This window comes from Vipera berus, assembly GCF_964194415.1.
Source record: "Vipera berus genome assembly, chromosome: 11".
In the NCBI taxonomy this organism is placed as follows: domain Eukaryota; kingdom Metazoa; phylum Chordata; class Lepidosauria; order Squamata; family Viperidae; genus Vipera; species Vipera berus.
In genome coordinates, this window is record NC_138214.1 from 10,773,770 (window position 1) to 10,801,036 (window position 27,267).

Here is a 27,267-nt window from a genome sequence, read left to right on the forward strand (position 1 = left end):
GCTTTGGAGAATAGCTTGACTCCCTCTTCTTTGGGGCAGCCCCTGAGATATTGGAATGCTGCTATCATGTCACCACCAATCTGACCAATAATATAAGCTGGGGAAAAAAACGTGTGTGTGTATGAGTGCTACAGAAGTTAGATTGCAGTTGAGTGATGGATCCAAGAAAAGATAGAAGCAGTCTTCAACGTACACAAACACACAGAAATGTTCCAGAGTACTTGCTTGTGTTTTTTTAAAAAAACCAGTATGCTATCCAAGACAAACATCAGCAGGCTTAAAATACAATGAAGCAATAATGATTCTCTTGATACTTTCAACTCCCTTCAACGTTGGATCTGAAGACCCAATCCTGGGCACCAGTCCCTGGAAGTAAAACTCCTTGGAACCCAATGCATTTTTCTTCCAAGTTGAAGACTATTATGGGATGCAGAGGAATCGTCTCAGTGCAGCTGGCCTTAATTGGCAGTTGGCTCCCAATTAGTGTAACCAACGGAAGTGATTTACCCACTGCCAATTCTTGAAGAGCTTACCCGGAGCAGCGTTGATTCATGCAAGGGCAGGAATGACAAATGCCTATCAGTCCCATCAAGGAAAGGAAGAAGACTGTCTCCAGGATCGCTAATTAATATTTTCTACAGCAAAGTTAGAACAGACTCTTAATACAGGCCCTCGAGACACCAGTTCAACTAAGTTGAGAGGATGAATAAGCTTTAGATTTTTTTTCTTTTCTACTTTTTTGTATTCAGTAGCCACATGATTTAAAAAAAAATACCCAGATTTTTAGGTCATTAAGAATGCTTTCCTTTTTCTGCTACTGGTTAGAATTATGAGATGTCAAAAGAATATCTCTTCTGAGTCAAGCTTCCATTTCATCTTTTTTTTCCTTCCTCTTCTGTACCTTTGAGTCTTTTTTTTTTTACTCCTAGCAAATGCCTGGACTGATCTCTGCCGTTTTCTAGGCAAAAGTTTTTTCCCAGAAGTGGTTTGCCCTTTGCCATTGCTTCCATCCTAGGGCTAAGAGACAAGGACTGGCCCAGTGTCCGGCTGGCTTTCATGCCTAAGGCGGGACTAGATTGAACTTGGTTTCTAGCTGGTGCCTTAACCACTAGACAGAGGTGTCCAGCCTTGGCCTTCAACGCCCAGAATTCCCCAGGCAGCCATGCTGAGTTGAAGCCAAAACATCTTAAGGTCACCAAGATTGGACACCCCTACAGTAGCCCAAAGTGGCTTTCTAGCATACTACTTTAAAGGTAAAGGTAAAGGTTCCCTCGCACATGCGTGCTAGTCGTTTCCGACTCTAGGGGCCGGTACTCATCTCCAGTTCAAAGCTGAAGAGCCAGCGCTTGTCCGAGGACATCTCCATGGTCATGTGGCCAGCATGATTAGACACCAGAGGCACACGGAACGCTGTTACCGTCCCTATTTTTCTACTTGCATTTTTATGTGCTTTCGAACTGCTAGGTTGGCAGAAGCTGGGATGAGTAACAGGTGCCCACTCTGCTACGCGGCACTCGGGATTCAACCCGCCAAACTGCCGACCTTCTGATTGACAAGCTCGGCATCCTAACCCACTGAGCCACCGCGTCCCTTAGCATACTACTTTAGGAATGTTAAAAATAGGAGAAAATGGCTTTAGAAGAATAGGAAGGGAGAAGACCCAGTATTTATACTATAAACCCTATTTTGAATCAATGAATCAGGAAGACATTCATCTTAGGGAATCCTAGGTCAACCTATTCTCCAAAGCGCCTGAAGGCAGGACAAGAAGCAACGGATGGAGACTAATCAAGAAGAGAAGCAACCTAAGGAGCAACTTCCTGACGGTTAGAACAATTAACGAATGGAACAGAAGTTGCCTCCAAAGTTGTGGGTGATTCATCCCTGGAGGTTTTCCAGACGAGATTGGACAGCCATTTGCCTGAAATGTTTTAGGGTTTCCTGCTTGAGCTGTGGGGCTGAACTAGAAGGCCTCTGAGGTCCCTTTCAATTCTATAATTCTGGTTTTCTGTTATCTGAGAACAGAATGTCCATAACAGGCAGCCAATAGTGTAAGGGTTACATATCCCAGCCCAACTTGACAGCCCTTTCCTTCCACAGTGTATCTTTTCTCTAGCACTTTTAAGACACTTGGATGAGATCTGGATCCTTTCATCTCCTCACATCTATCATTCCTTCGGTTCTCTTGTCTGCCGGTAGAAATGAAGCTAGAGAATCTCCTACACGTAATTCCATTAGGAATACTTATCCACTGCTTCATTTATTCCGCACGGTGTGAGAGAAGAGGGGGAAGTTATCGTATGCAAGTAGCTACAGAAAGGCACACGCGCAATTTATAATTGCACAGAGTCATTTTATTTAAATCAGTGTTTAGGAAGTAGCACGCAACCGAAACCTAAAATTAAAACATTTGGAGTGATTTCATAAATTGCTTTAAGGAGGCAGACTTTGCTTCCTCGGAATGGGATGTTGAACTAATACACGCTTGGCCAAATGCCCAGGTTGGAAGCTGTTGTACGATACTGGACAAACTAGGAAATTAATGTCAAGAGCCACCAGCCTTTTCACCAAAAGGTCAGGAGGCAATTTAGAAGCTTTGCTATTCTTGCTAGAAATGAAGGTTTTATTTCCCCCCCCCCTGTGGTTTTGCATCATGTGTTTAATAGGAGTAATGAATTTCATTAAGCTTGTCCTTTGGGAAATACTGTTATTTTCCCGAGGAGAAAAGGGGGTCAGTTGCTGTGTTGCAGTTTTGTGGATGATACATGATGTTTGCAATGACATTTTGTGCTCTGTGAGATGGGTCTCTTCTCAAGATTCCAGCTACTCTCATTGTTTTCTCAAATGACTTTCTCTCTTTTTGCCCTAACTCTTATTTTTCTCTGTTCTGATGTTAGCCGGTAATATGTGGCCAATATGTGGTTATGTCCAGCACACTTTGCTGACCAAGATGTTTGTATCTCTCTCTCTCTCTCTCTCTCCCCTCCCTCCCCCCCTCTCTCTCTCATGTTTTAGTGGCCCAGAGCAACAAAAATGAAAGCCACCAACAGGAAGCCACTGAAATCAACATTACCAACATGCTAAATAAATAGATTCTTCTTGTTTTCTGGAAATACATTTCTCTTACAGGTTCTAAGTGTGTGTGTGTGTGTGTGTGTGTGTGTGTGTGTGTGTTTGAGAGAGATTCTATTTCTATGTATCATATCTGTTTATTATCGATCATCTGTTTGTCTATCATCTATCTGTCTATCTGTCTATCTGTCTATCTATCTATCTATCTATCATCTATCTATCTATCTATCTATCTATCTATCTATCTATCTATCTATCTATCTATCATCATCTATCATTATCTCCATCTTTATCTCTTTAATTCTGTCTCCATATCTATCTCTACATCTCTCTCTCTATATATATATCATTTAGTCTGTCTGTCTGTCTGTCTGTCTGTCTGTCTGTCTGTCTGTCTGTCTGTCTGTCTGTCTGTCTATCTATCTATCTATCTATCTATCTATCTATCTATCTATCTATCTATCTATCTATCATCTATCTACCATCTATTTATCCTTGCTTCTGCATTGCTTTAGAGTTGAGTTTCCCTGCTTCTTTATCCCCCACCCCACCTCCCTCAGTTCTGGCTTGTTTCTGTCACCTTTCCACTTTTCAGCTTGAAATCAGGAAGAAGATTACTTGGAGAATTAATTGTTTCAGTCATCTCTGTCCCTCCTTAGTATCCACAACCAAACCAGCGGCAGTGGAGAACAGAATCTGAAAGGCAGCTTTTATTTTTAGCTGAGCACACGAACGCCAGGAAAAAGAGAGTGTTCATCCTTCTTGTATTTTATGATGGGTTTAGTGTCAGCTTACTGAACTCGAGAGATAAGTTAAGCCTTCTGGCACTGAAGCTGGTACTTGATGGAGGAAAAAAAAATGCTTAGGATAGAAGATCTGTACATTTTCAAAGCCTCAACAAGAGAGATGGAGAGAGACATAGTTTTTGTACTGCATAAAAGGACCAAGGGATGAAAACAGATGCCACTTTGACATCTGCAGCTCAATAAATTGCTTGTCCTGAAACGCAGAATGCATTGTAGGATAACGGTAGAACAATAGGATTCCTGGGCTACGGAGTAACCTTTGATAAAATTCCCTTACTGATTACATTACATGACAGATAAAATATGATAGGCCTGATCCAGAGAAGGAATAACTTTAGACTGATGACCATCTACAACAGGGCGGGTAATCCGAGACACACGGACTGTATTCGTCCCCTTAGCCAACAGGGTCTATAAATACCATGTTGGGCAACAGTATCTCCTTGGGGTGGGGTGTCCAAATTGTCTGGATGGTAGCATCTTGGCCATTTGTGTGATGTCAACACATGCATGAAAGGAAAGGAACTTCTGTCACAATACTCCATTCATTCTCTTGATGACCAAGCCATTAAAGAACACATTGACGGGACACCATCAAAGCTGACACCAGCCATGGCATAGAAAAACTCAAAGAAATAGTGCAAGATCAGTAGATGCGGAGAGACCCGGACAAGAGAATTGGCAAGAGTCAGACAGACTGAATGGACCTCCTTCCTCCTCCCTCCCTCCTCTTCCTCCTCCTCCTCCTCCTCCTCCTCCTCCTCCTCCTCCTCCTCCTCCTCCTCCTCCCTTCTCTTCCTCTTCCTCCTTCTCCTCTTCTTCCTCTTCCTCCTTTTCCCTCCCTCCTCCCTCTCTCCTCTTCCTCCTTCTCTTCCTCCTCTCCCTCCACCTCCTCCTCTTCTTCCTCCTTCTCCTCCCCCTCCCCTCCCCCTCCCCCTTCCTCCTTCTCTTCCTCCCTTAGCACAGCATTTGTGTCTTCCAGTATCCAGCCCTGTAGTGCTGAAATTTGGCAGCAAAATGTCAGGTTTTTCAAAATATATCCATTCAGGAATCTGTACACTGATATTGGAGTAGGACTGAAAGCTTAGCACTTTGCATACATACAGGTGATTTAAAAACAACTATGGGTAGATGTTACACATTGGAGCTTTGCACAAAGGCATCATCTCAGCCTACTTCTGCAATTTCAGAGCAAGGAGAAGACTTCATCTGGTCCTCTACCTAAAGTGACAGCTCTGGAAGAGAAACCTCATATAAAATGCTAGTTACTCAAACAAAATTAATAAAGCACAAAATGTTCTTTAAATTTGCTCCAGAGGGACACTAGGGATGGCAGACAACTATCTTCCAAGTTTTAACCGTGATAATTACATGATTGTAAAGTACCAGAAATTATATTGGGATTGCTCACCTTCCTTGATTATATGCAGATTAAGCTTCCATTAAGAACCAACTCCAATCAATCTAAAGGAAGATTAGAGCTGATATTTGGAGGTGCTTACTTTAATTAAAGCAGCACATTTTGCAATCTGTCACTAAGTCAAGTGACCAGTTCTGGCAGCACCCACAGAATGATTAGGGATGAGCTGAGATCTGGTGAAAACTGATTAAATACGGAAGTGTTGCGCTTAATTTAATGCATAAATCATCAGACTTAGAATACGGTCTTTTAAAAAACGTATGAAAGCTGTGTGCCTCTCACCCATGAAAAGCTTTCCGGCCTGGCCTACTTATGAGATAGAAGTTTTGGAGAAAACATCAAGATGTCAGAAGAGAGATTCAAATTACTTTGCTGACCTCTGGTGGTTAGCTGGAGTTTTACAGCCCGTATCTGATCACCTTATTCATCCTCATTCTAGCCCTTGTCTATCCACTGCAGGACGAAGGCCTCTTCTGCATGTTTCCAACCAATACGGTCCTGAGCTTTCCTTTGCCAATGGGGCCCACCATACTTGCTGATGTTGTCGCTCCATCTGGTTTTATGTCTCTTTTGTGGATGCTTTTCATCAGGTGGGATCCATTCTGTGACTGTCTTGGTCCAACTGTCCTAAGTTCTTGGAGGTCTTCTAGTCCAACCCCCTGCTCAGGTAGGAAATCCTATAATATTTCAGACAAATGGTTGTCCAATCTGTTCTGTTCTTTTCTATTATTCTAGTCTTCCTTAAGGCCTTAAAGGAAGCTCAAATACTTTGGCCACCTAAGGAGAAGAGAGGATTCATGGAGAAGACCTGATGATGGGAAAGGTTGAAGGTAAAAGGAGAAGAGGACAACAGAGGAGGAGATGGTTAGACAGTGTCCTTGATGGAGATGGCATGAATGTGGGCAAACTCTGGGAGACAATGGAGGACAGGGGCCTGGAGTGGTATGGTCCATGGAGTCCCAAAGTCTTGGATCTGGCTTGGAGACTGAACAACAACAACAAAAGCCTTAAACAACTGGTTTCCCCACCCCCCTCAAAAAAAAGCAGAAAGAAATTAGGTGATGGTCTGTCACTATTGATTGGCCCAGATTTTTGTGGTTTTTAATGTTTTATGTATTAACTGGTTGGGTTTCATAATTTTAAAAATGAGGTTTATTTGTTTTTTTTCCCCCATGTTTGATTGGAAGCCGCCCAGAGTTGGCTGAAAGAGGGCAGCTATGCAAATGTTTAAAACGAACAAACATTGCTGTGAGCAGTAGATGGCAGCAAGGAACTATTTTTTTTCCTTTTTTTGTCTTTGCTGCCATTTATTGGTCATGCTGATTTCTGCAGGCAAGATAGGGCAACTCTTTAATTTTACAATATTGTTTCTCCGATGTGTAGGTCTGCAGCCCTGGTCAATTACGGCTTTCCTTTTGCATCCCTGATGAAATCCCTTTGTCAAATCTGCTTACCCGAACTCTGTATTCTTGTTAATCAGCAAGCGAGTGTCTCTGAACTACTTCCTCTTTGAAAATTAATGCCTGAGATGCAGATGATAGAAAGAGGGGTGTAGTCAGATGGGATTGGTCTTGATCTTCTAATCTCACAGGACAGACTTAAAAAAGCTGAGATTGCTTTTACGTCCGTTCAATTACCTGCCCACCTAAGCCGAAGCCTTCGGTAATTTACAGATCAAACACGTTTCGTTCAGATCAGAAATCAAAAGGCGGCACACGATGACAGAAAAATAATCAACAATGTGTTTCAAATATATGTTGGAAAAGCAAACAATATGAAGGGACATTTTATTATTTTTGGTGGACAGGTTTAAAAAAAAAGCTAAAAACAATTACGGTAGATTCAAATACACAGATACAGAGGGTTTTAAGGATTAATATTCAATTGAAGTCAGAACATTTCCTTTTAGAACTAATGGTTTAAATAGTTAGTGGGGGGGGGGGGGGAAGCCACAGAAGATTATTTCAGTATATGATTACTGTGGCAAGATTTCTTTATCCGGAAATATTTGCTGTTATCCACTATGGAGGAACGGCTGGTGAAATCGACAGATCTTGCCAAGATGTATAAATTGACTTGATTAGAGAAAAGATGCTATTTATATTTTGGGTGGCTGGAAACCTCTTACGGAATTTTTGCATAAAATGAAAAAAAGATGAATTTGTGATTTATGGCCCATGGATTACAGAAAGAAGAACGTTACGATGTAACTTTAGAGAAAGAGAGGTTAAAATACAGGCAGTCCTTGACTTACAACAATTCGTTTAGTTCAAAGTTGCAACGGCCCTGAAAATAGTGACTTACGACCAGTTTTCACACTGGACACTGTTGTGTCCCCATCATCACGTGATCAAAATTCAGACGCTTGACCGCTGACTCATATTTATGACGGTTGCAGTGTCCTGGGATCACGTGATCCCCATTTGCAACCATCTGACACGCAAAGTCGACGGGGAAGCCAAATTCACTTAACAGCCGTGTCCCTAACTGAACAAAGTGCAGTGATCTGCTTAGCAACTGTGTCAAGAAAGGTCATAAAATGGGGGCAAACTCACTTAACAAACGTTTCACTTTGCGACAGAAGTTTTGGCCTCCATTGTGGTTGTTTACGTCGAGGAGGAGCTGTATAATCGAACTGTGAAGAATACCAGAAGCCTCTTCTTCACCTCTTTTTTTTTCTTTCTTTTCTCTTTTTATCCAACTCTTTTCTTTTCTTAGGGACGCAGTGGCTCAGTGGGTTAGGACGCTGAGCTTGTCGATCAGAAGGTCGGCAGTTTGGCGGGTCGAATCCCGAGTGCCGCGTAACAGTCAGCGCCTGTTACTCGTCCCAGCTTCTGCCAACCTAGCAGTTCGAAAGCACGTAAAAATGCAAGTAGAAAAATAGGGACCACTCTGGTGGGAAGGTAACAGTGTTCCGTGTGCCTTTGGCATCCAGTCATGCCGGCCACCTGACCACGGAGACGTCCTCGGACAAGCACTGGCTCTTTGGCTTTGAAACGGAGATGAGCACCGGCCCCTAGAGTCGGAAACGACTAGCAAGCATGTGCGGGGGAACCTTTACCTTTACCTTTACCTTTTCTTTTCTTGCTCTTTTGCCTTTCCCTTTGCTTTCTTTTCCTTCCCCCCTCCCTTACTTTAGATTAGTTTCTGCTTGCTTCTTTGCCATCTTTCCCCCCGCCATACATATATAAAAAGTCTTAATAAAAATTATATAAGAGGCTTAACATCAAAAGGTGTACTTAACCTCACGAGGCTGATTGCGCATACAAATTGGAAGCGCCCTTCAATCTTATTCTTCAAAAGCTAAGGAGACACTCAATTAAATTTCAGGTGGTGAAGAGGAAGGCACTTCTTCACTCAGCTCTCCAAGTCATAATATTTCGAATGCGATTGTGCCTCTAACCAGCGCTACGTGAAATTACTGGAAATGCTGCCTTGGTTCCAAAGCCCCATAGTTGACGCTATCCCGCACTACAGAGGACAAGGCTGAATGCACAACAACAAACTAAGCTGTGAGTTCATTTACTGTGGCTTGTTAAGTTGCACATTGCTAGCTCAGCCATAAACCATGGATTAACAGAATAACAGATTTGGGAGGGACCTTGGAGGTCTTCTAGTTCAACCCTCTGCTCAAGCAGGAGACCCTGTACCCTTCCAGACAAGTGGTTGTCCAACCTCTTCTTAAAAACCTCCAGTATTGGAGCATTCACAGCTTCTGGAGGCAGGTTGTTCCACTGGTTAATTGTTCTAACTGTCAAGGAAATTTCTCCTTGGTTCTAGATTGCTTCTCTCCTTGGTTTGTTTCCATCCATTGCTTCTGGTCTTGCCTTCAGGTGCTTTGGAAAATAGGTTGACCCCCCCTCTTTCTTGTGGCAGCCCCTTAGATATTGAAACACTACTGCTATTTCATCCCCAGTTCTTCTTTTCACAGCTTAGGGCAGGGGTCTTCAAACTTGGCCTTTTTATGACTTGTGGACTTCAACTCCCAGAATTCCTCAGCCAGGCACGCTGGCTGAGGAATTGTGGGAGTTGAAGTCCACAAGTCATAAAAGGGCCAAGTTTGAAGACCTCTGGCTTAGGGTGTGAACTCAGCCTCAAAGGAGAAAAATACCTTCCAGGCATCTTTTAAAATGAATCTCCCGCTACCAATGTTCATAAACTCCCTATGACCTGTTTAAGGTACTGTTTGCCAAGCAAGCTGGAGACATGGCAGATATATATCATAGTGAGCCCTAAATCAGTTGGTTTGGTTAAGAATCAAGTTAATGGCCACTCTATTGGATTTCATGTGGGCACATAACATTTCATTGATTGAATCTTCCTGCTGAGGTCCGTGCCATAAGCGTACCGCTCTTGAAATAACCTTGTGGCACTCCACGATGGTTGGGTTTTTAAAAAGATTTTCTACATCAAAGAGAAAACGGCTCGTGGTCTGCATGAATGCTTCCTCCAAAATGTCAATAAATGCCTACATTTTTTCAGAACGACAAAAAAAAAAAGGATTGCTTGACTTGATTTTTGCCTTGTGGATTAGCTTCTGTTGCAGTGACGCTGCTTGAGGCCCAAAGTTTGCTTATTTATTTAGCCTATGGCATATCATAACTGGACTTGTAATATATATTAACATTTCGCCTAGATTTTTTTTAAAAAAAACAAACCATAAAATTTGAATGTTAAAAAGATCTATATTCAGATAAGGCTGTCTAGGCCATCTAACCATTAAAGTGCAGCATTGTTTATATGGGGAACAAAAATCAAGATACTGGACTGGTATGAGCCTTCAGTTTACAGCCAGTCACAATGTGATCTACAGTTTGACGTGGGATAGAAATAGCAACAGCAAAAGCACTTAGACTTATATACCGCTTCGCAGTGCTTTACAGTACCCTCTAAATGGTTTACAGTGTCAGTTTATTGTTCCCAACAATCTGTATCCTCATTTTACGGACCTCAGAAGGATGGAAGGCTGAGTGAACTTCAAACTTATCAGGATCGAACTCCAGACTGCGGGCAGAGTTTGCCTGCAATACTGCACTTTAACCACTGCACCACCAGGGCTCTTACCGTAATAGCAATAACACTTAGACTTATATACCACTTTATAGCACTTTACAGCCCTCTCTAAGCAGTTCACAGAGTTGGTATACTGCCCCCAACAATCTGGGTCCTCATTTCACCGACCTTGAAAGGATGAAAGTCTGAGTCTTGAGCCGGTCAGGATCGAACTGCTGGCAGCGAGCAGAGTCAGCCTGCCATACTGCATTCTAACCACTGCGCCACCCCAGATCCTGCAGCCAGATTAAGGGGAGGATACAATGCCCCATTTATACAGTGAATGAGGGTAGAATGCAAAGTGCAAATGCTATTTGGGATTGTCCCTTGCTGGCGTGGTAGTTCAAAGCCTGGCATCTTTCGCATGGAGTCCTTTACATGTCTTCCTATGTCTGGACCTTCAGCAACCCATTTGGCTTTCTGCGGAGAGGCTGCTCCACAGAACATGAAATTGTGTCGCTTTTCTCTTCTGAAGGTGAAGGTTGCCTGTTTTCCTCAATTTTCCCTGCTGCAATTTTAATTTCCAATCCTCTGATCACCCCTGTTGCCCTTTTTTAAGTGCTCAAATCAGAGAAACTGCCACATCTTCACAGGGGGTCCTCGGCTTACGCCCACAATTGAGCCCAACATTTCTGTCGCTAAGCGGGACATTTGTTCAGTCAACTTTTCCCCATTTTACAAAATGTCTTGCCGCAGGGGTTAAATGAATCACTGCCGTTAGTAAAAAATGGTTGTTAAGTGAATCTGGCTTCCCCACTGACTTTGCTTGTCAGGAGGGTGGAACCCGGATCACGTGTCTGCAATCATCATAAATACGAACCAGCTGTCAAGCATTGTGACCGTGGGGATGGTGCAACGGTCGTAAGTGTGAAAAAAATGGCTACACGCTTTACTGCAGCGGTCCTTAAGTAAACCACCACAGTCCTGAAGTGAAACCACAGTCATTAAGCAAAGGCCGCTGTTCTTAAGTGAGCAAATTGTATAGTATGGGCGTGGTTTTGCAGAAAAACCAGAAGAAAAGGCCATTTTTTGGCAAAATCTGGCTTCCCCATTGACATTGCTTGCCAGAAGGTCACAAAAGGGGATAAGGTGACCTCAAAGCAGTGCAACCATCATATATGTAAGCCAGTTGCCAAGTGTCTGCATTTTGCTCACATGACCAGAAGGATGCTTCATCGGTCGTTAAGATCCTAAGTCCCTTTTTTTTAGAGCTGTTTTAACTCTCAGAGGTCCCTAAATGAACTGTGGTAAGTCGAGGGCTAGCTGTAGTAGGACAAAGGGCATTGGAAGGATACAGCTCGGATTATGTTTAATTCTGTATTTTTTGTGTTTGTGCGTGTAGCTGCGGGTAACATCTTGGGAAGCTCTGGAATGGAAATTGACATACCTTTTCATCAAGTGGAGAGGAAGCAGATTTGAGGAAACACAAGAGACTCAAATCAGAGTCAACAGAAATGAAAAATGGCAGAAGACTGGCTTGGAAAAATTTTTCACTCATTAACCTGTGGAAATATATCTGCTTGTTCCATCGGCACGCATTCTGAAAAGAAATTGTTCTCCAGAGCTGCCTCCACATAGATCTAACTTGGTCACGGCTATTGGTTGTACCACGTTTCAAACTACGATAGCTCCATGGAATTCGCAGTAAAAATGGATTTTAGACATTATATGAGGCGTGCTAGCTAAATTGCTATTTTAGACTTTCTTGCCATATAAGTGAAATGCCCCGATTTTCCAAATGCACTCAATGGCCACTCATATAAACGAGCAGCTAAATTTTATTTCCTTGGTGCATTTCCCCATTATGTTATCATCCAGGTTTGGCTACCTGCAGTATATTTCTTGCTGAAGCTGTAATGAAAACAGTAATTTCCAAACAGGTCCCGCTGTGAACAAAAACCAAGGAAAAAGAAGAAAGAAATTCTGCTGAAATAGAGAGAGCTTTTTGAGCTGATATTTCTCTTAGTAACTGCCATCTCGGTAAACAACCAACTCACAGCCACGGTTTTGCTTCAACTGTATCAGTTACTAATTTACAGGTAGTAGACCTTGACTTATGACCGTTTGTTTAACAACGGTTTGAAGTTATGATGGCCTCAGAAAAGGTGACTTACGACCAGTCCTCAAAGTTATGACAGTTGAACCACCCCTGCGGTCACACAATTGCAATTCAGGCACTTTGCAACCAGCTTGCATTTATGATGGCACCCTGTGGTCATGATTTGTGACCTTCTATGCTGACTTCCAACAAACAAGTCAATGGAGGAAACAGGTGATGCTAAAACAACCGCACGATTCACTTAATGACCCCATGATTTACTTTCCTTGCCCATCTTAGCACTTGGAGGTAGTCTAGACAAGAAGCACCAACCATGAATGCTAACACTACTTTCATTGTAAAGTTACATATCAGAATCTTGCAAATCCGAAAATACTTCTTCCCTCTCTTTCTTTCACTCTGCCATAACTGGGGGGGGGGGTCCCTTCTGAAATTTTTCCAACGTCCCCTCCCTTTCTAAGGGCTGAGCTCTCTTTTTGCACAATGGCTTGGCTTCTTACTTTCTAACTGGCAACTCACCTACTCTAATGTAAAGAAAATGACTCGAGGGCACGTCATCATCACTACCACCACCACCATCATCATCACCACCACCATCACTGTCATCACTGCCACCACTGTCATCATCATCACCATCATCATCTCCATCATCGTCATCATCACCATCATCGCCATCATCTCCATCATCGTCATCATCACCACCATCCTCATCACCATCACCACCATCATCACCATCTCCATCATCATCATCATCACATCACCATCATCATTGCCACCATCATCCTCATCATCACCATCATCTCCACCATCCTCATCACCATCACCACCATTGCCATCATCATCATCACCACATCACCATCATCACTGCCACCATAGTCATCATTATCACCATCATCATCGCCATCTTCACCACCATCCTCATCACCATCACCACCATCATCACCATCGCCATCATCATCATCACCACCATCATCACTGCCACCACTGTCATCATCATCACCATCATCATCACCACCATCATCACCATCACCACCATCACCATCACCACCATCGCTATCGTCACCATCATCACCTCGTTGATGATGTTGATAAAGTCGGTTGGAGACAAGCGCTGAGAAACAACTTGTCTTTTTCATATTCAGCAAGGTAGAGTTAATTTATTTGTATCCCACCTTTATTATTTTTACAAACAAGCCAAGGTGGGGAACATACCCAACACATCTCCCACCCCCTACTTTCCCCCACATCAATAACCCTGTGAGGTCTGTGGGGCTGAGAGGGAAGGACTGGTCCAAAGTCACCCAGTTGGCTGTCACGGCTAAGGTGGGACTAGCACTCACAGTCTCCCACTTTCTAGACTACTGACTTAACCAGTAGACCACACCAAACTGGATCAGATCTTTTGCGTGAAAAGTACCAAAGTTACAAGCTGATTCAGTCTCCCCTGGGAAATAACGGTGGCAAAATGAAAACCAGGAAGTAATAAAATTAAAATAAATGCAGTTCAGAAGAATAAAAGTAAAATGAAGGCTACTTTGTACTTGGGGTGAAAGGAAAAATAAAATAAAATAAAATAATTTTGTAAAATAATTTTGATTACACCAAAAAGTGGTTGCTGTTTTCACCCAGGGGTTTCATTCCTTATGTATTTCAGATGGAAGACAGGCATGAAAAAACAGCCTGAGTTAGAGGTTCTTAAGTTCAGAACACTCAACTCAGGGCCAGCTGAAGCCCAGCCCTGACAATTCCAGTGAGATTAACCATTCACACATTTACTGCATTTCTAAATATTTGCTTCAGATGCAATGCTGTTTACCTCTTTTACTCTGCTCTCCATTAATCCAAACAAACTTCTCATTTTAAAAGTAAATTATCTGAGGAAATAACGTAATCTTCCATTCAAGAAATATTATCCATCTGCCTAAGCCAGGGGTAGGCAACCTCGGCTCTTTTATGACTCATGGACTTCAACTCCCAGAATTCCTGAGCCAGCTTGGCTGGCTCAGGAATTCTGGGAGTTGAAATCCATGAGTCATAAAAGAGCCGAGGTTGCCTACCCCTGGCCTAAGCCAAAGCCAACTTTTATCTCGTGCAAAGAGCTTAAATCAGTGAAAACACAGACATGAAATTGATATAAAACACACCCACCCACAACAATGGTGACTTAATTGGCATTCAGCTCAGCAAATCTCAGGTTGGTATGAAGTTGTAGGATACACACCTAGTATTAACAGAGAAGAGGTGCGCAGAATTGGGAAGGCAGATTGTAAAGGAACACAAGTGGTTCTAAGGACCCGATGGTATGTCAAACCGTAGCAGTAGTGGTATTAGTAATAATAATGATGATCATAACAATGTTTTCTACCTTCCTAATCTCAGCAGTTGTCAGTACCCAGGTGATCTTGAAACAAAACAAAACCAAAACAGGTAGAATAGGACCTGAGACCACTGAGATATCGCAAGAGCACTGCTGGGGGAAAAAAAAATCACAGAAGAAGACAATGCAAATCACTTCCATCCAATTGCCAAGAAAACCCAAGCAATCCCTGAGACTCAATGTCGACATTTAGAAGACCAAATGTTTTTCTTAAGTTTTAACGAAAAGCATCAAAGAGCTTACGTGATAGAGGGGGACGGTGTTGCTCTCAGCTAAGGAGAAATTTAGGATATCCTGCTGTCCGGGTTCAAGCCGTACATTAGTAGATGAGGTCATCACGGAGGAGCTAACAGGATAATTAGGACTTCCACCGTTCTTGCCCTTCTTCCTGGACCGCCGACCTGTATCCCGCTTGTTATCTTTGTGGGTCAGTGGTTCTTCTTGGATCACTAAGATCTTGTCATCACTCAGGTATCGTAGGAGTGAGTTCTCAGAATCTTTTGTCAGAGCGAGGAAGGAGAAAAAAGGGGAAAATGAGAGCTAATGAGGAGATCCATCTCTGTCCTTATGCCTCCTTCCCCCCTGGACTTGTAAGTCCTCTTTTCCAGTGTCTACAAAGAGATCAGAAGCTCAAACTGTTGCAAAAGCAAGTAGGCTTCGTGAGTCATGCCGTTAGACGGATTGTCTCCAGCACAACATAGTTCAAATCAGCCATGTTTTTTGGCATAGGAACCCAACTTCAGTTGGCTTGAGGATCAACACATGCTTTGGAGGACACACTGAAAGCCATATTTCAAAAGCCATGCCAATTTTCTGGGAAGATATTAGGAGTTGTAAGAGGTGAAGAGGGGGCTTAAATATGAATGAAGAAACCTTGGTAAAATGGGTATCAGATGGTGGACAAGTCACTCGAGTTTGCTCAAGGGAGCGTCATATCTAGAACTGTATGTTTTGAGCATCTCAATCCTCTTTATGCACTCCAACTTTTGGGGAGCACAGTGATTACAAAATATGACTTCAGAACTTTTCTAGGAGAAATAACAGCAGCACAGATGGATCGATTTTTTTTATTACTGGGAGTCTCCAAAATGTCGTAATATCATCAACGAACTACTACTGAACTTCACCTCAAGTAAAGAGGACCATGAATTTAAGATGATGGACACGGCATCTGAAGAAGTTCAAGGACCCTGGATTCGAAATGGTATATAGAGAAGCAACAACATGCAGGAGAGGACAGATTATCGGATATTTTTCAAGGTGTTACCTTGGCTCATTTCTTAGTGTTTATGAGCTAGGGATGTCAGAGAAATATGTTAGGGCCCTCGTTTTAAGTGAATTCATCATATCCCCCTTTTTCAGTCTCCACTAGAAGAAGCCTGTTGTGACTCAGGGTCAGCCTGTGGGTCCGACAGCCGGTTCAGATGTATCGGATGACTCAGATGAGGGGGAGGAGGAGGGTGTGGAAGACGAACCGGCTGATGATGGCTTGGAGGCTTTGCAGAGTCCTCAGCCGGGGCCCTCTTCTCAGCTGCGTGAGCCCGAGAGTGCGGAGGATGATGACCCACAGCTGGCCCTGTTCAAGGACGCCCGACGCAGGAGGCAGTCGAGCAGGAACAAACAAAGAAAGGCTGCGGGACTCCTCGGGAGGAGGCACAGGGAGACCACGCCCTGAGCTCTCTATAAAAGGAGTGTTTGGGGAGGGGCTGGTTGCTGAAAGCAACTTTTCCGCTTGAGAAGACAAGCTCTAGTGTTTTTGTTAACTGCGTAATTAAATCTTGGCAGAAGCCTTTTAGCCTTGGACGCTCTCCAGTCTCTTCTTTTGAATAGGGGTTTGCTAGAAGAGGGCTGGTTCAGAACAAAGCCTTCTTTTAGAAACCACATATTCATCAGATTCTGTGCATGTCTAAACACAGCAGTGGGATCTACCTTTCCATATACTTTAGGAAATTGCTTACAAAAATGTGCATATTGAAGAAGGAGCAATGCAGAACGTACATATTATGAAAATAAATGTGAAGAAAAATAAACGTGATTTTCATTTGCAGAAATTTGCCGGCAGGCCAATAAGACCAATTACATGCAAATAAAGAATATACAGCTATCCCTTTATTCCTCTTGCTGGAAAATAGCCTGAGGGGTCCTTGGTGCTCTCTGAGCTGGGTTGTTTTCTTGCAAATGTTTCATTATTCAAACTAGGTAGTGTCATCAGATGTTACCTAGTTTGGGTCACGAAATGTCTGCAAGAAAACAACCAAGTTCAGAGAGCATCAAGGACCCCTAATTTCAACTCTGAGCTACAAATATTCTCCTTTATCGGGAAAATAGCCTTTCATCTCAAGTTACCACGTTGAGTGAGTTGGATGAAGACTAGAGTATTGAGATAGCCCTGGCATCTTTGGGGGCTAAGAGATGGTTTGAAATGATACAGCCACATCCTAATAAATGCTCAAGAAAAAAAGAAAAATGACACGATGAACATGGTTTGTTTGGTTCCCCAGAAATGATGAGTTAGTTTGAAGAAAATAGAGTCCTTTTAAGGTCTTTTATTTGACTGCATTGGGCGAGAAAGACACTCACCGCGACTACCTCTCTTGTACATGTTTGGCTCTTTTGAATCTCCTATCCAGCTGTATTCTGTTGGCATAGAAACTGGCCTCAGATCACCTGTGAAAATACAAAGATGAACCAATTAACACATTGAGACCCATTGAAAGGAGGATTATGTGCATTAAAAAGATGGGAGACAAGTTAAATTAAGAGGAGCAACAGCTGCTGGGTGCAATTAATAAATCTTTGCAGTTTTCAAAACGTGCTGTAATGGACAAAGTGTACAACAGGAAACAGCAGTTGCTTCTCCATTGGGACATCTCCAGCTCAGGACACAAGGCAGCCATGGTACATGTTATCCTAGCTTGGACTTGAGGACAAGTTGAGATAGCAGGTAACTCTGAGAGTCAACTAGACCTAGTGGTGAGGCTGGAAAAAGTGCCATTACTCCTGTTTCTGGATACTCTGGACATTCAAACTCCACTCCAAGATTTTGACTGTCTATCTCACAGGAACATTATTATTGTGGAGCAGAAAGAGAAAAGGGGAGAACAATGGGCCCTATCTAACAACATGAAATTTAACGTGGAGAAAAGCAAGCTTTTACACCTAGGCAGGAAAAACCAAAGGCACAAGTAGAGAGTAGATGAACTGGGAGAGGGATCTTGCAGTCCTAGTGGACGATCACCTAAACATGAGCCAGCCATGCGTGGCAGCAGCCGAACAAGCTAATACAATCCTTGGTTGCAAAAACAGAGGCATAGAACCAAAATCACCTGAGGTATTTGTACTGGTTTACAAAGCCTTAGTAAGGCCACACCTGGAATACTGCATCCAGTTTGGTCACCACATTACAAACAAGATGTTGAGACTTTGGGGAAAAAAGGTGCAAAGAAAAGCAACTAAGATGATTAAAGGCTCAGAGGCAAAAACATACGAAGAACAGTTGCAAGAATTGGGTATGGCCAGTCTAGAGAAAAAAAGGGACCAGGGGTGACACGATAACAGTATCCAAGTATTTGAGGTGCTGCCACAAAGAGGAGGGGTCAACTAAGTTTCCAAAGCACCAGAAGGCAGGACAAGAAACAATGGATGGAATCTAATCAAGGAGAGACACAACCTGGAATTAAGGAGAAACTTCCTAACAGGGAGGACAATTAACCGGTGCAACAGCTTTGCCTTCAGAAGTTGTAGAGGTTTCATCACTGGAGCTTTTTAGACTGGACAGCCACCTATCTGAAATGGTATAGGGTCTTCTGCTTGACCAAAGGGTTGGACTAGAAGACTTGAACACTAGAAGACCTTCCAGCTCTATTCTGATTGAAAGGTAGAATTGCTCATTTGCTTGGGAGGAAGACACCTTAGACCAGGGGTGTCAAACCGCCGACATCGCGAGTTTGACATGTCTGCCTTAGACACCTACTATACATCACTGGTCCTAAGTTACCAAGATCTAATCATCAGAATTGGTCAGTACTGGGTCTGCTTAGGGAAAGAATGGAAGTTTCCAGGATCTCAGCTTCTATCTTAGAGGGTTCAGACCCTGAGAACATTTTTTTTGTGGACAGCCCTTTCTCTTTTTAGCATCTTTAAGGTTGCACCTGGAATCCTTTTATGCATTTTATGGACCTATTTTACTTTCTCCTTTGCTTCTTAATTTCCTTTTGGTATTTTATAATTGTAGATTTGTAAAAAGTGTTGGTCACTGACCACAATAAACTTGAACTTTGTTGACAGCCCAACTTATTTGCTATATATCCCGAAAAGTCTTGACATCCTGGCTGGATCTGACACACACTTTAAACCTCACATTAATTAACATCATTGGCTTATCTTGAAATAGCTCTGAACTAGAAATATGGCTCTATTTTCAGTTGTGTTTGAAGGTGACCTTGGACCCATTATAGCCTTGCAAAAAACCTGAAGGTCAAGAAAACATTCTAATAGTCTACACCAGGGGTATGCAACGTTGGCTCTTTTATGACTATGACTCATGGACTTCAACTCCCAAAATTCCTCAGTCAGCATAGCTGACTGAGGAATTCTGGGAGTTGAAGTCCATGAGTCATAAAAGAGCCGAGGTTGCCTACCCCTGGTCTAAACTTTCTTTATTAAAAACACCCTCCTGCTCCTGGAATTGAACAGAACAATGTTTCTCAACTTTGGCAACTTTAAGCTACATGGATTTTAATTCCCAGCTTGCTGGCTGGGGAATTCTGGGAGTTGAAGTCCATACAGCTTAAAGTTCTAAGGTTGAGAAATACTGGAATACTATAGGAGCTTAAGAAATCAGAAACGGGGCAGATGGTGATGCAGTGAAAGGAAGAAGATGTATGCACCTCCCCTGACGACAACAAATATAAAGGATGATATTATAGCCTCACATCCATCACATTATACATTTCAGTGACCTGCTCATCTCCTTTGAAAGCAATTTTGCAAAGCATCGACATTTTGCTGCCTTGAAGAAGAATGGAAAAATGGCACATGACACGGTGGCACTGCACTCTTTCAAAGGTTTGTTCTGGTCTCCTTAAGAAAGACAGGGTGTGATTGGGTTTTCCACTCCTGCTTAAAATCTGATCATCCCATCCTTCAAACGCTCAGATGAACAGCAGAAAGGAGTGGATGACCTGAAAGTTACCTGTAGAGATTCCTGTGGATGAATCCTGAGGCTGTAGATCAGGGGTCTTCAAACTTGGCCCTTTGATGACTTGTGGACCTCAACTCCCAGAATTCCTCAGCCAGCACGCCTGGCTGAGGAATTCTGGGAGTTGAAGTCCACAAGTCATAAGAGGGCCAAGTTTGAAGACCCCTGATATAAAACCTTAACAAGGATGTTGTATGTATACAGTTGCTTTGTCATGGTTCCGATAGATGAAACTCTTCAAAAGAACTTTGAGGCATTGTTTACCTTAAAGAATCTTTTATTCGTGAGACAAAGTATCGGCACTACATAGTTGAAACCAGAAACTAAATTCCCCTCCCCTGGATACAAAAGTAACAAAGTACAATTCCCTCCTCCAATAAACAGTCATAAATCACATTCCCCAATTAAACTGAAGCACGGGCTTTCTCCCCAGCTCTCCAGCCCACCAAAACGCTATCAGCTCTGGGCCCAATGTCCTTGGGTTCCCATGGCTGAGTTATTATTGTTATGACTAGGTGGACTCTCATCCCTATTCCCCCTCCCAGTAGCAACTAATTCTACAAACAATAGAGAAAATGGCTGCATTTCCATCTGTTGTCAAAACAAGAACATCCGATGTTAGCAGCGTTGACATGGTTCACATTTGTGCAGGTACTATATCAAATGTGTGCTTCAGCACTCTTTCCTTCTTCAGAAGAAAAGAAGGACTAGGACATATTAGCAGTGTTCCAATATTTGAGGGGTTCCCACAAAGAAGAGGGGGGGGGTGGTCAGCCTATTTTCCAAAGCATCTGAAGGCAAGACAAGAAGCAATGGATGGAAACTAATCAGGGAGAAAAGCAACCTAGAACTCAGGAGAAGAGTTAACCAGTGGAACGGCTTGCCTCCAGAAGTTGTGGCTGCTCCATCACTGGAATTTTTTAAGAAGAGACTGGACAATCATTTGTCTGGAATGATATAGGGTCTCTTGCCTGAGGAGGGGGTTGGTCTAGAAGACCTCCAAGGTCCCTTCCAAATCTATCATTGTGCACAGTAATAGGGGAAGTTGGGAGGCAGGAGAAGACGAGGGCAACACAGCCTCTACAGATTTCAAGCTGCAGTCATGGCGATAGATAAATTGTGACAGTTTATTGATTTGTGACATACTCACCGATTCTTTTGCCTATTAAATAAGACACTCTTTAATTCAGACTGTCATTAGGCGTTCTTAAAAATTCAGGCTGTTTTGATTCCACTCCCCACCCCCACCCCCAGTTTCTGATTGCAGTCTTATGCTGTGTGATGAGAGCAATTATAATTTATTTATCTGGCTGCTTTATTAAAATGAACGTTGCAATAATCAGTGACATATTCACAAAGTGGGGAAGGGGTGGAATTTAGCAAAATAAAAGCTGCATTCCGGAAGCTTTATATTGCTAAATGTGCAACAAGGTTTGCTCTCCGCTTTAGAAACACAGAGGTGGCACACACAACCGACAGCAGGCCTTTTAGTGACCGTTCAAAGATACAACGGCACTGGGGGAAAAACAAAACAACTTATGGCCTTTTTTCAGACTTATGACCGTTGCAACATCCCCGTGGTCACATGATGAAAATTTAGGCACTTGGCAACTGACTCACATTCATGACGGTTCCAGTCTCCCTGGCTCAAGCCAACTCAATGGGCAAACAGCTGTGAACTGGGTGGGTTTCCAACTGCCCTTAATTATGTGGTTATGGGACTGTGGTTATGGGATGGCTGTCGGAAGTGTTCAAAACTGGGCTGTAAGTACATCTGAGAAGGTCCGACGTCAAGCATTGTCCATCCACCCCTCCCTTTTTTTCCTGCAGATTTTTCATTTTTCTTTGAAAGCGAGAAAGCCTTGTGTGTGGAAATTACTTGGCAAATGCCCTTGAAAGCAATCTCAGACTCCATTTCTGATTCCATGCACAAGATAGAAACAATTCCTCCCCCCCCAAAAAAAGATGGATGACCTTTCTTTAGAACAGGGGTGTCCAACTTGACAACTTTACGACTTGTGGACTTCCACTCCCAGAATTCCCCAGCCACAATTCTGGGAGTTGAAGTCCACAAGTCTTAAAGTTGCCATTGTTGGACACCCTTGTTTTAGAACAATTCAAAACATACTGGACCATTTTGGAAGAAGTTTTTTTTTTGGCGGGGGGGGAGGGAAATATTCACTTTTCCCATCCTTTCTTTCTGAGAAAGCTCTGAAACTAGTGGTAGATAATATGTATGCTCATATTCTGCACTAGAGTCTTAAGGTGCAGCGTTCTCAGCGCTTGGAATGTCTGACTGACAGATGCTTCATTACCTGGCTAGGTAGCACCTTCATTGCTATTCTTTTGGAGGCATAAGATTTGATCAGTTGTAGGGAATGTATAATTGCCATCTTATCAAACTTGTATATAATTGGACAAACCACACTGTGGAGCTTTGTTTTTTATGTGATTGACACCTCATTATCTGATTGTTGCTATGCTGATGCAATGCCTTCTCTTGCTTGTCTGGGTATTAATTAATACTTTGTAGGTAAAAGGAGGCATTCCTGTGATCTGTTCTCTTTTCTCTTTGATTGTAGAAGAAATTACTTATCCAGGTAATGTGATGCCTGTAGATGACAGTGAATCCTTACAACTTATCTACAGCTGACATGGACCCTTCACTGGTGCGGTATTTGAACTGACACAAAATCTAGAAGGTGTTAGATTAGGAAATGAACTAAAGGTCTCTTTTTTAAAACCGCAAGTTATGCGTTTCACCAAAATCTAGGACATTTAGTGGGCGGGTTTCAGCCGTTTTCACGTACAGCAGGGCGAGAGAGTTGTTGATAAAGTCATTTTGTTTGCAACTGGAGTGTGAACCAATCCACCTTTATATTATTAAGCTAATACCCAAACAAAAAACAATTCCCTGAATTTTGTGACACAGTTTGCCAAGCACATTGGGTAAAACTCTCAAACGAACAAAGAAACTGGAGAACTGGGTGCCAAACTACATACACATTTTAGGCCAAGCTTTTCTTTTAAAAAGAATTCTCAAGAATTATTCTCAATAATTGTCAAATAATATCCAATGCTACGTGCAGTTTTGTTGTCCAGCTTTGACCCCAAGCAGAATTAGTGTCATGGCTGTCTCGCTACACACCTCTGCTTGCAACCAGACCACAGAAAGCGGGAGGGGGGAGAGAAAGTATTGGAATCCAAGGGAAGCTTGGGAGACTTGGGAAGGAAGTGAGGAATGCAAGTGAGCCAATGTAGCCTGGGACAGTCCCAACACTCCAAGGTCAAATGCTGGGAAAACTCTGAAGTGGTCAGATGGTTCCCAAAACAACATGAATGCAACTGATGGATGGACAATAAACTTTGGGGAGATCCAAGGGAAAAAGGGTATTTTACCTATGCTGGTTTTTAGAACCGGCTTTGCTACTTCTGTGCCTATGTGGAATTATCAATCAAGTTATACTCTTGATAAAATAAAATGTCCCAAGGGTTTCTTTTGCTGCCTTTACCAATGGGACGGTTTATTTTATTTATTTATTTATTAATTGAATTTATATACCGCCCTATTCCCGAAGGACTCAGGGCGGTTCACAGGGGAAATTAAAAACAATACAAAAAGAGAGAATAAAATAAGATTAAATTCATACAAGCCCACAAAATTAAGATAACATTAAAATTAAAATTTAAAATTAATTTAATATAATTTGAAATCCCTCAGTCCAGGCCAGACAATTCAAACAACCAGGTTTTTAAGTCCCGGTGAAACGAGCGAAGGTCGGGGGCAGTCCGAAGTTCCGTCGGCAGTTCGTTCCAAAGGGCGGGCGCACCCACAGAGAACGCCCTCCCCTTGGGAATCACCCGCCGGCAATCTCTAACCGGCGGAACCCTAAGGAGGCCCTCCCTGTGGGCGCGCACAGGACGATGGGAAGCTGATGCTGGCAGCAGGTGCTCCCTAAGGTAATCTGGACCCATGCCATTTAGGGTTCTCTATTAGCTGCATTGTGAAGCTATTGCACATTTCCTTTGCATCCAACTATATATTTTCAAAAGCACCTTGGACTTGACCTATTTACAAGCTTTCTTTAACATCTGCTAAAGGAGAAGGTGCAGATGTTTTCCCCAAAGACATGGAGATACACTTCCACATCCTTATTACTTTTTTTTTTTAATCTCTGTGTTACATCTGGATCCTGTTCTTCCGGCAAAAGCTCAGGGGAAGTTCTCTGACCTCAGCTGATCTTCAAAAGCTAAGTAATAACTTCCTAATAGTTGGATCCGGGATGGCCAGAAAAATCACAGAGTTGTAGATTAGACTGGAAAATTTGGAAAATGATCAGACAAACGTTTTCTTCCTTGTTGGAGATCTGGTCCTCCCCTTTTCTCGCATCCATTTGGAACTTTCCAAAAGGAAACTGGAACTTTTTGTTTTTTTCCCCCCTTGAAAATGTTTCGCTTCTCATCGAAGAAGCTTCTTCAGTTCTCCAGTTTAGATCTGAAGAAGCTTCTTAGATGAGAAGTGAAAGGTTTTCAGGGAAAAACCCTAAAAGTCCAGTTGCCTTTTGGAAAAGCACCTTTGGGAATAACCATGACCTGGATGATTAAGAATCTCCCTAGAACCTCATATGAGGATTGTGATCTATATGCTGACCATACCCAACTGTCCAGTGCTGCCTCGGGAGACAGAGGAAAGACCATCAGTGTCTTAATCCACTGTCTGGATGCTGTGAGTGTCTGGATAAGCAAAAGAGGTTGAAACTGAACCCAATTAATTTGGAATTGCTGTTTGTTTACCACGCAGCTCCAATGTTTCTCTTGTGATCTCTTGATAGCTTAGCACTGTCTCTGTAACAGCACATCCGTCTCTTGGGGACTCTCACGGTCTCATGGCAACAGATAAAAACAGAGTTAGAGGCTGTGGTGGCCAGGGAGGCTTTTGCTCAGCTTTGTTGATGTATCAGTTGCAGTCCTACCCAGACCCATGAGGACCTTGTAATTATAACTCATGCTCTGATCATCGTCCATTTGTACTAATGCGATGCTCTCTCCATGGAGCTGCCTTTGAAGAGCGCCCTGAGGCTTCAGTTGACTCAGAATGAGTGCTGGCTGTGCACATCTGGCTCCTGGCTGCAACACTGACATGAATATCAACACCTCTGGCCCTGGCCTGGTTCCTTATTTGCATCTGAGTACAATTCAAAGTATTGCTTTTAACCTTTCAAGACTAAAGGACCTGGCGGTACTTACAGGGCTGTCTTTTTTCACCAGGTCTCAACCAGTCCATTACATACATGACAGGAGAGCTTCCCATTGGTCTCCCCATTTGTGTGGGGAGAGGTTCCCAGGGCAGGGTGGTGCAGTGGTTAGAATGAAGTACTGTAGGCTAATTCTGCTGACTGCCGACTGCCAGCAGTTTGATCCTGACTGGCTCAAGGTTGACTCGGCCTTCCATCCTTCCGAGGTCGGTAAAATGAGGACCCCGATTGGTGGGGCCAATATGCTGGCTCTGTAAACTGCTTAGAAAGGGCTGTAAAGTACTGTGAAGTGGTATATAAGTGTCAGTGCTATTGGTAAGTGGGAAGGAAGGGAGGGAGGGAGGGAGGGAGGGAGGAAGGAAGGAAGGAAGGAAGGAAGGAAGGAAGGAAGGGCGGGCTATAATGGTGCAGTGGTTATAATGCAGTATCGCAGGCTAACTCTGCCCACCGCCAGGAGTTCGATCCTGACTGGCTCAAGGTTGACTCAGCTGTCCATCCTTCCAAGATCAGTAAAATGAGGACCCAGATTGTTGGGGCCAATATGCTGGCTCTGTAAACCGCTTAGAAAGGGCTGTAAAGCACTGTGAAGCGGTGTCAGCGCTGCTAACATCGAATGTTATTGCTTGACAAGAGATGAAGAAGTAGCCATTTCATACGTTAAACTTGTGTATTGCTTTAAGAGATTGAGTTAAGGCTGGGAGGGGGGGGGGAAGAGGAGGATTGTAACTTCAAGGCCATCTGAAATTAAAGAAGATAAGACCTTGGCGGGTTTTCTAATGGAAAGGAAACTGATTCTTTAAGTTAATTGGAGAATATGATTAATGACAAAATTAGAAAGGTGGAGAATTGTGTTTTAATATATTGTGCAAGGGGGTGGAGATTTCAGATTCCAGCTTCCTTCGAGCAAGCATTGCCGGTGTATTAGGCTAATAAAGGACTTTTAAGGTAAATAATGCCTCAGAGTCACTTGAAAAGCCCATACGTCGGAAACTTGACAAGCGGTATATAAGACTCCGTGCTATTGCTATTTTCGCTTGGTTGCCCCCGGCACTTTGCAATAGCCTCCACCCAGATGCTCTGCGCTCGGGTCGCTCTCTAAACCATAAAAATGAAGTTTTGTCAGACAGACTTTGAATTATGAATGCTGCCGGTTATAGCGCTGTGCCTGCTCAGATTTGTTATTTGATTATCCTGTTTGATTTGTTTTTATTGTGGACATTTTATTCTTTGTACTGATGGAAACGGTAAACCTCGGGGACTCTGTCTGCAGCAGGGATAAATCCAATAAATAAACAGGAGGATAGCTAAGCTCAAACAGACACATTGTCACAAACAAATTCTCATTTCCTTAGTGTGTTCTGATACAGGATCTCCACGCTCCAACTCTTCCACTCCCTCGTAGAAATCCAGAGGAGCTGGGAAAATTCCCAGGAAAGCACACCATCTTTTCTGAGTAACATCTCTAACATTTAAAATATTTCCTTTGTGTTTGGTAAGAACCTCTAAGCCTCACCCACTGGTTCTTAGCACAAAAGACCTACTTCCCAAAACTAAGACAAGAAGGAATCTAGGCACGTGAATTTGTTCTGAAGAGCAGAATTGTGGATACTACAATCCTTTTTTGGTTCTTCCCGAAACTTCCTTCATTTCAGGACTCTATTTAAGAGCTGGGGAAGAATCCTAGAAAACCACTTCTAAGTTTTGCAATCCTCGCCAATGGATTGCAAAACATCCATGGACCCAAGCGGACAACCTTACTACTTTCTCAGTATTTGGGGATGAAGAGAAGATAGGTTAACCTTTGGTTTTAAGGTCTTAGATAAAGAGAAAGCTTTGCCGGGTCTTTTGTTAGCGGTCTTCTCCTCAGAAATGACTGGAAGAGAATGATACCCTGATGTTTAGAAGGTTCTAGCATCTTCAAGGAGATGCCTGTCTGAAGCTTTAAGAGTGTGCTGCAGGCATACTGGGAAATGTCCAAGAATTCCCAGTTATTCCCATATCAATAGTTACGTTGGCTGGAAGAGTT

At 42.9% G+C, this 27,267-nt stretch overlaps 1 protein-coding gene across 1 annotated transcript in view; it reads right to left on the minus strand.

The window, feature by feature from the left end:
* LOC308673052 (connector enhancer of kinase suppressor of ras 2-like) overlaps positions 1–27,267 on the minus strand; it is a gene marked incomplete at its 5' end in the record, with an annotated part of 264,161 nt that overhangs the window by 59,579 nt on the left and 177,315 nt on the right. Inside the window, 3 exons of the mRNA XM_081336433.1 lie at positions 15,030–15,283; positions 17,367–17,453; positions 27,132–27,193. Of these exons, the coding sequence (XP_081192559.1) occupies positions 15,030–15,283; positions 17,367–17,453; positions 27,132–27,193 (403 nt within the window). The remainder of the gene's footprint in view (positions 1–15,029; positions 15,284–17,366; positions 17,454–27,131; positions 27,194–27,267) is intronic.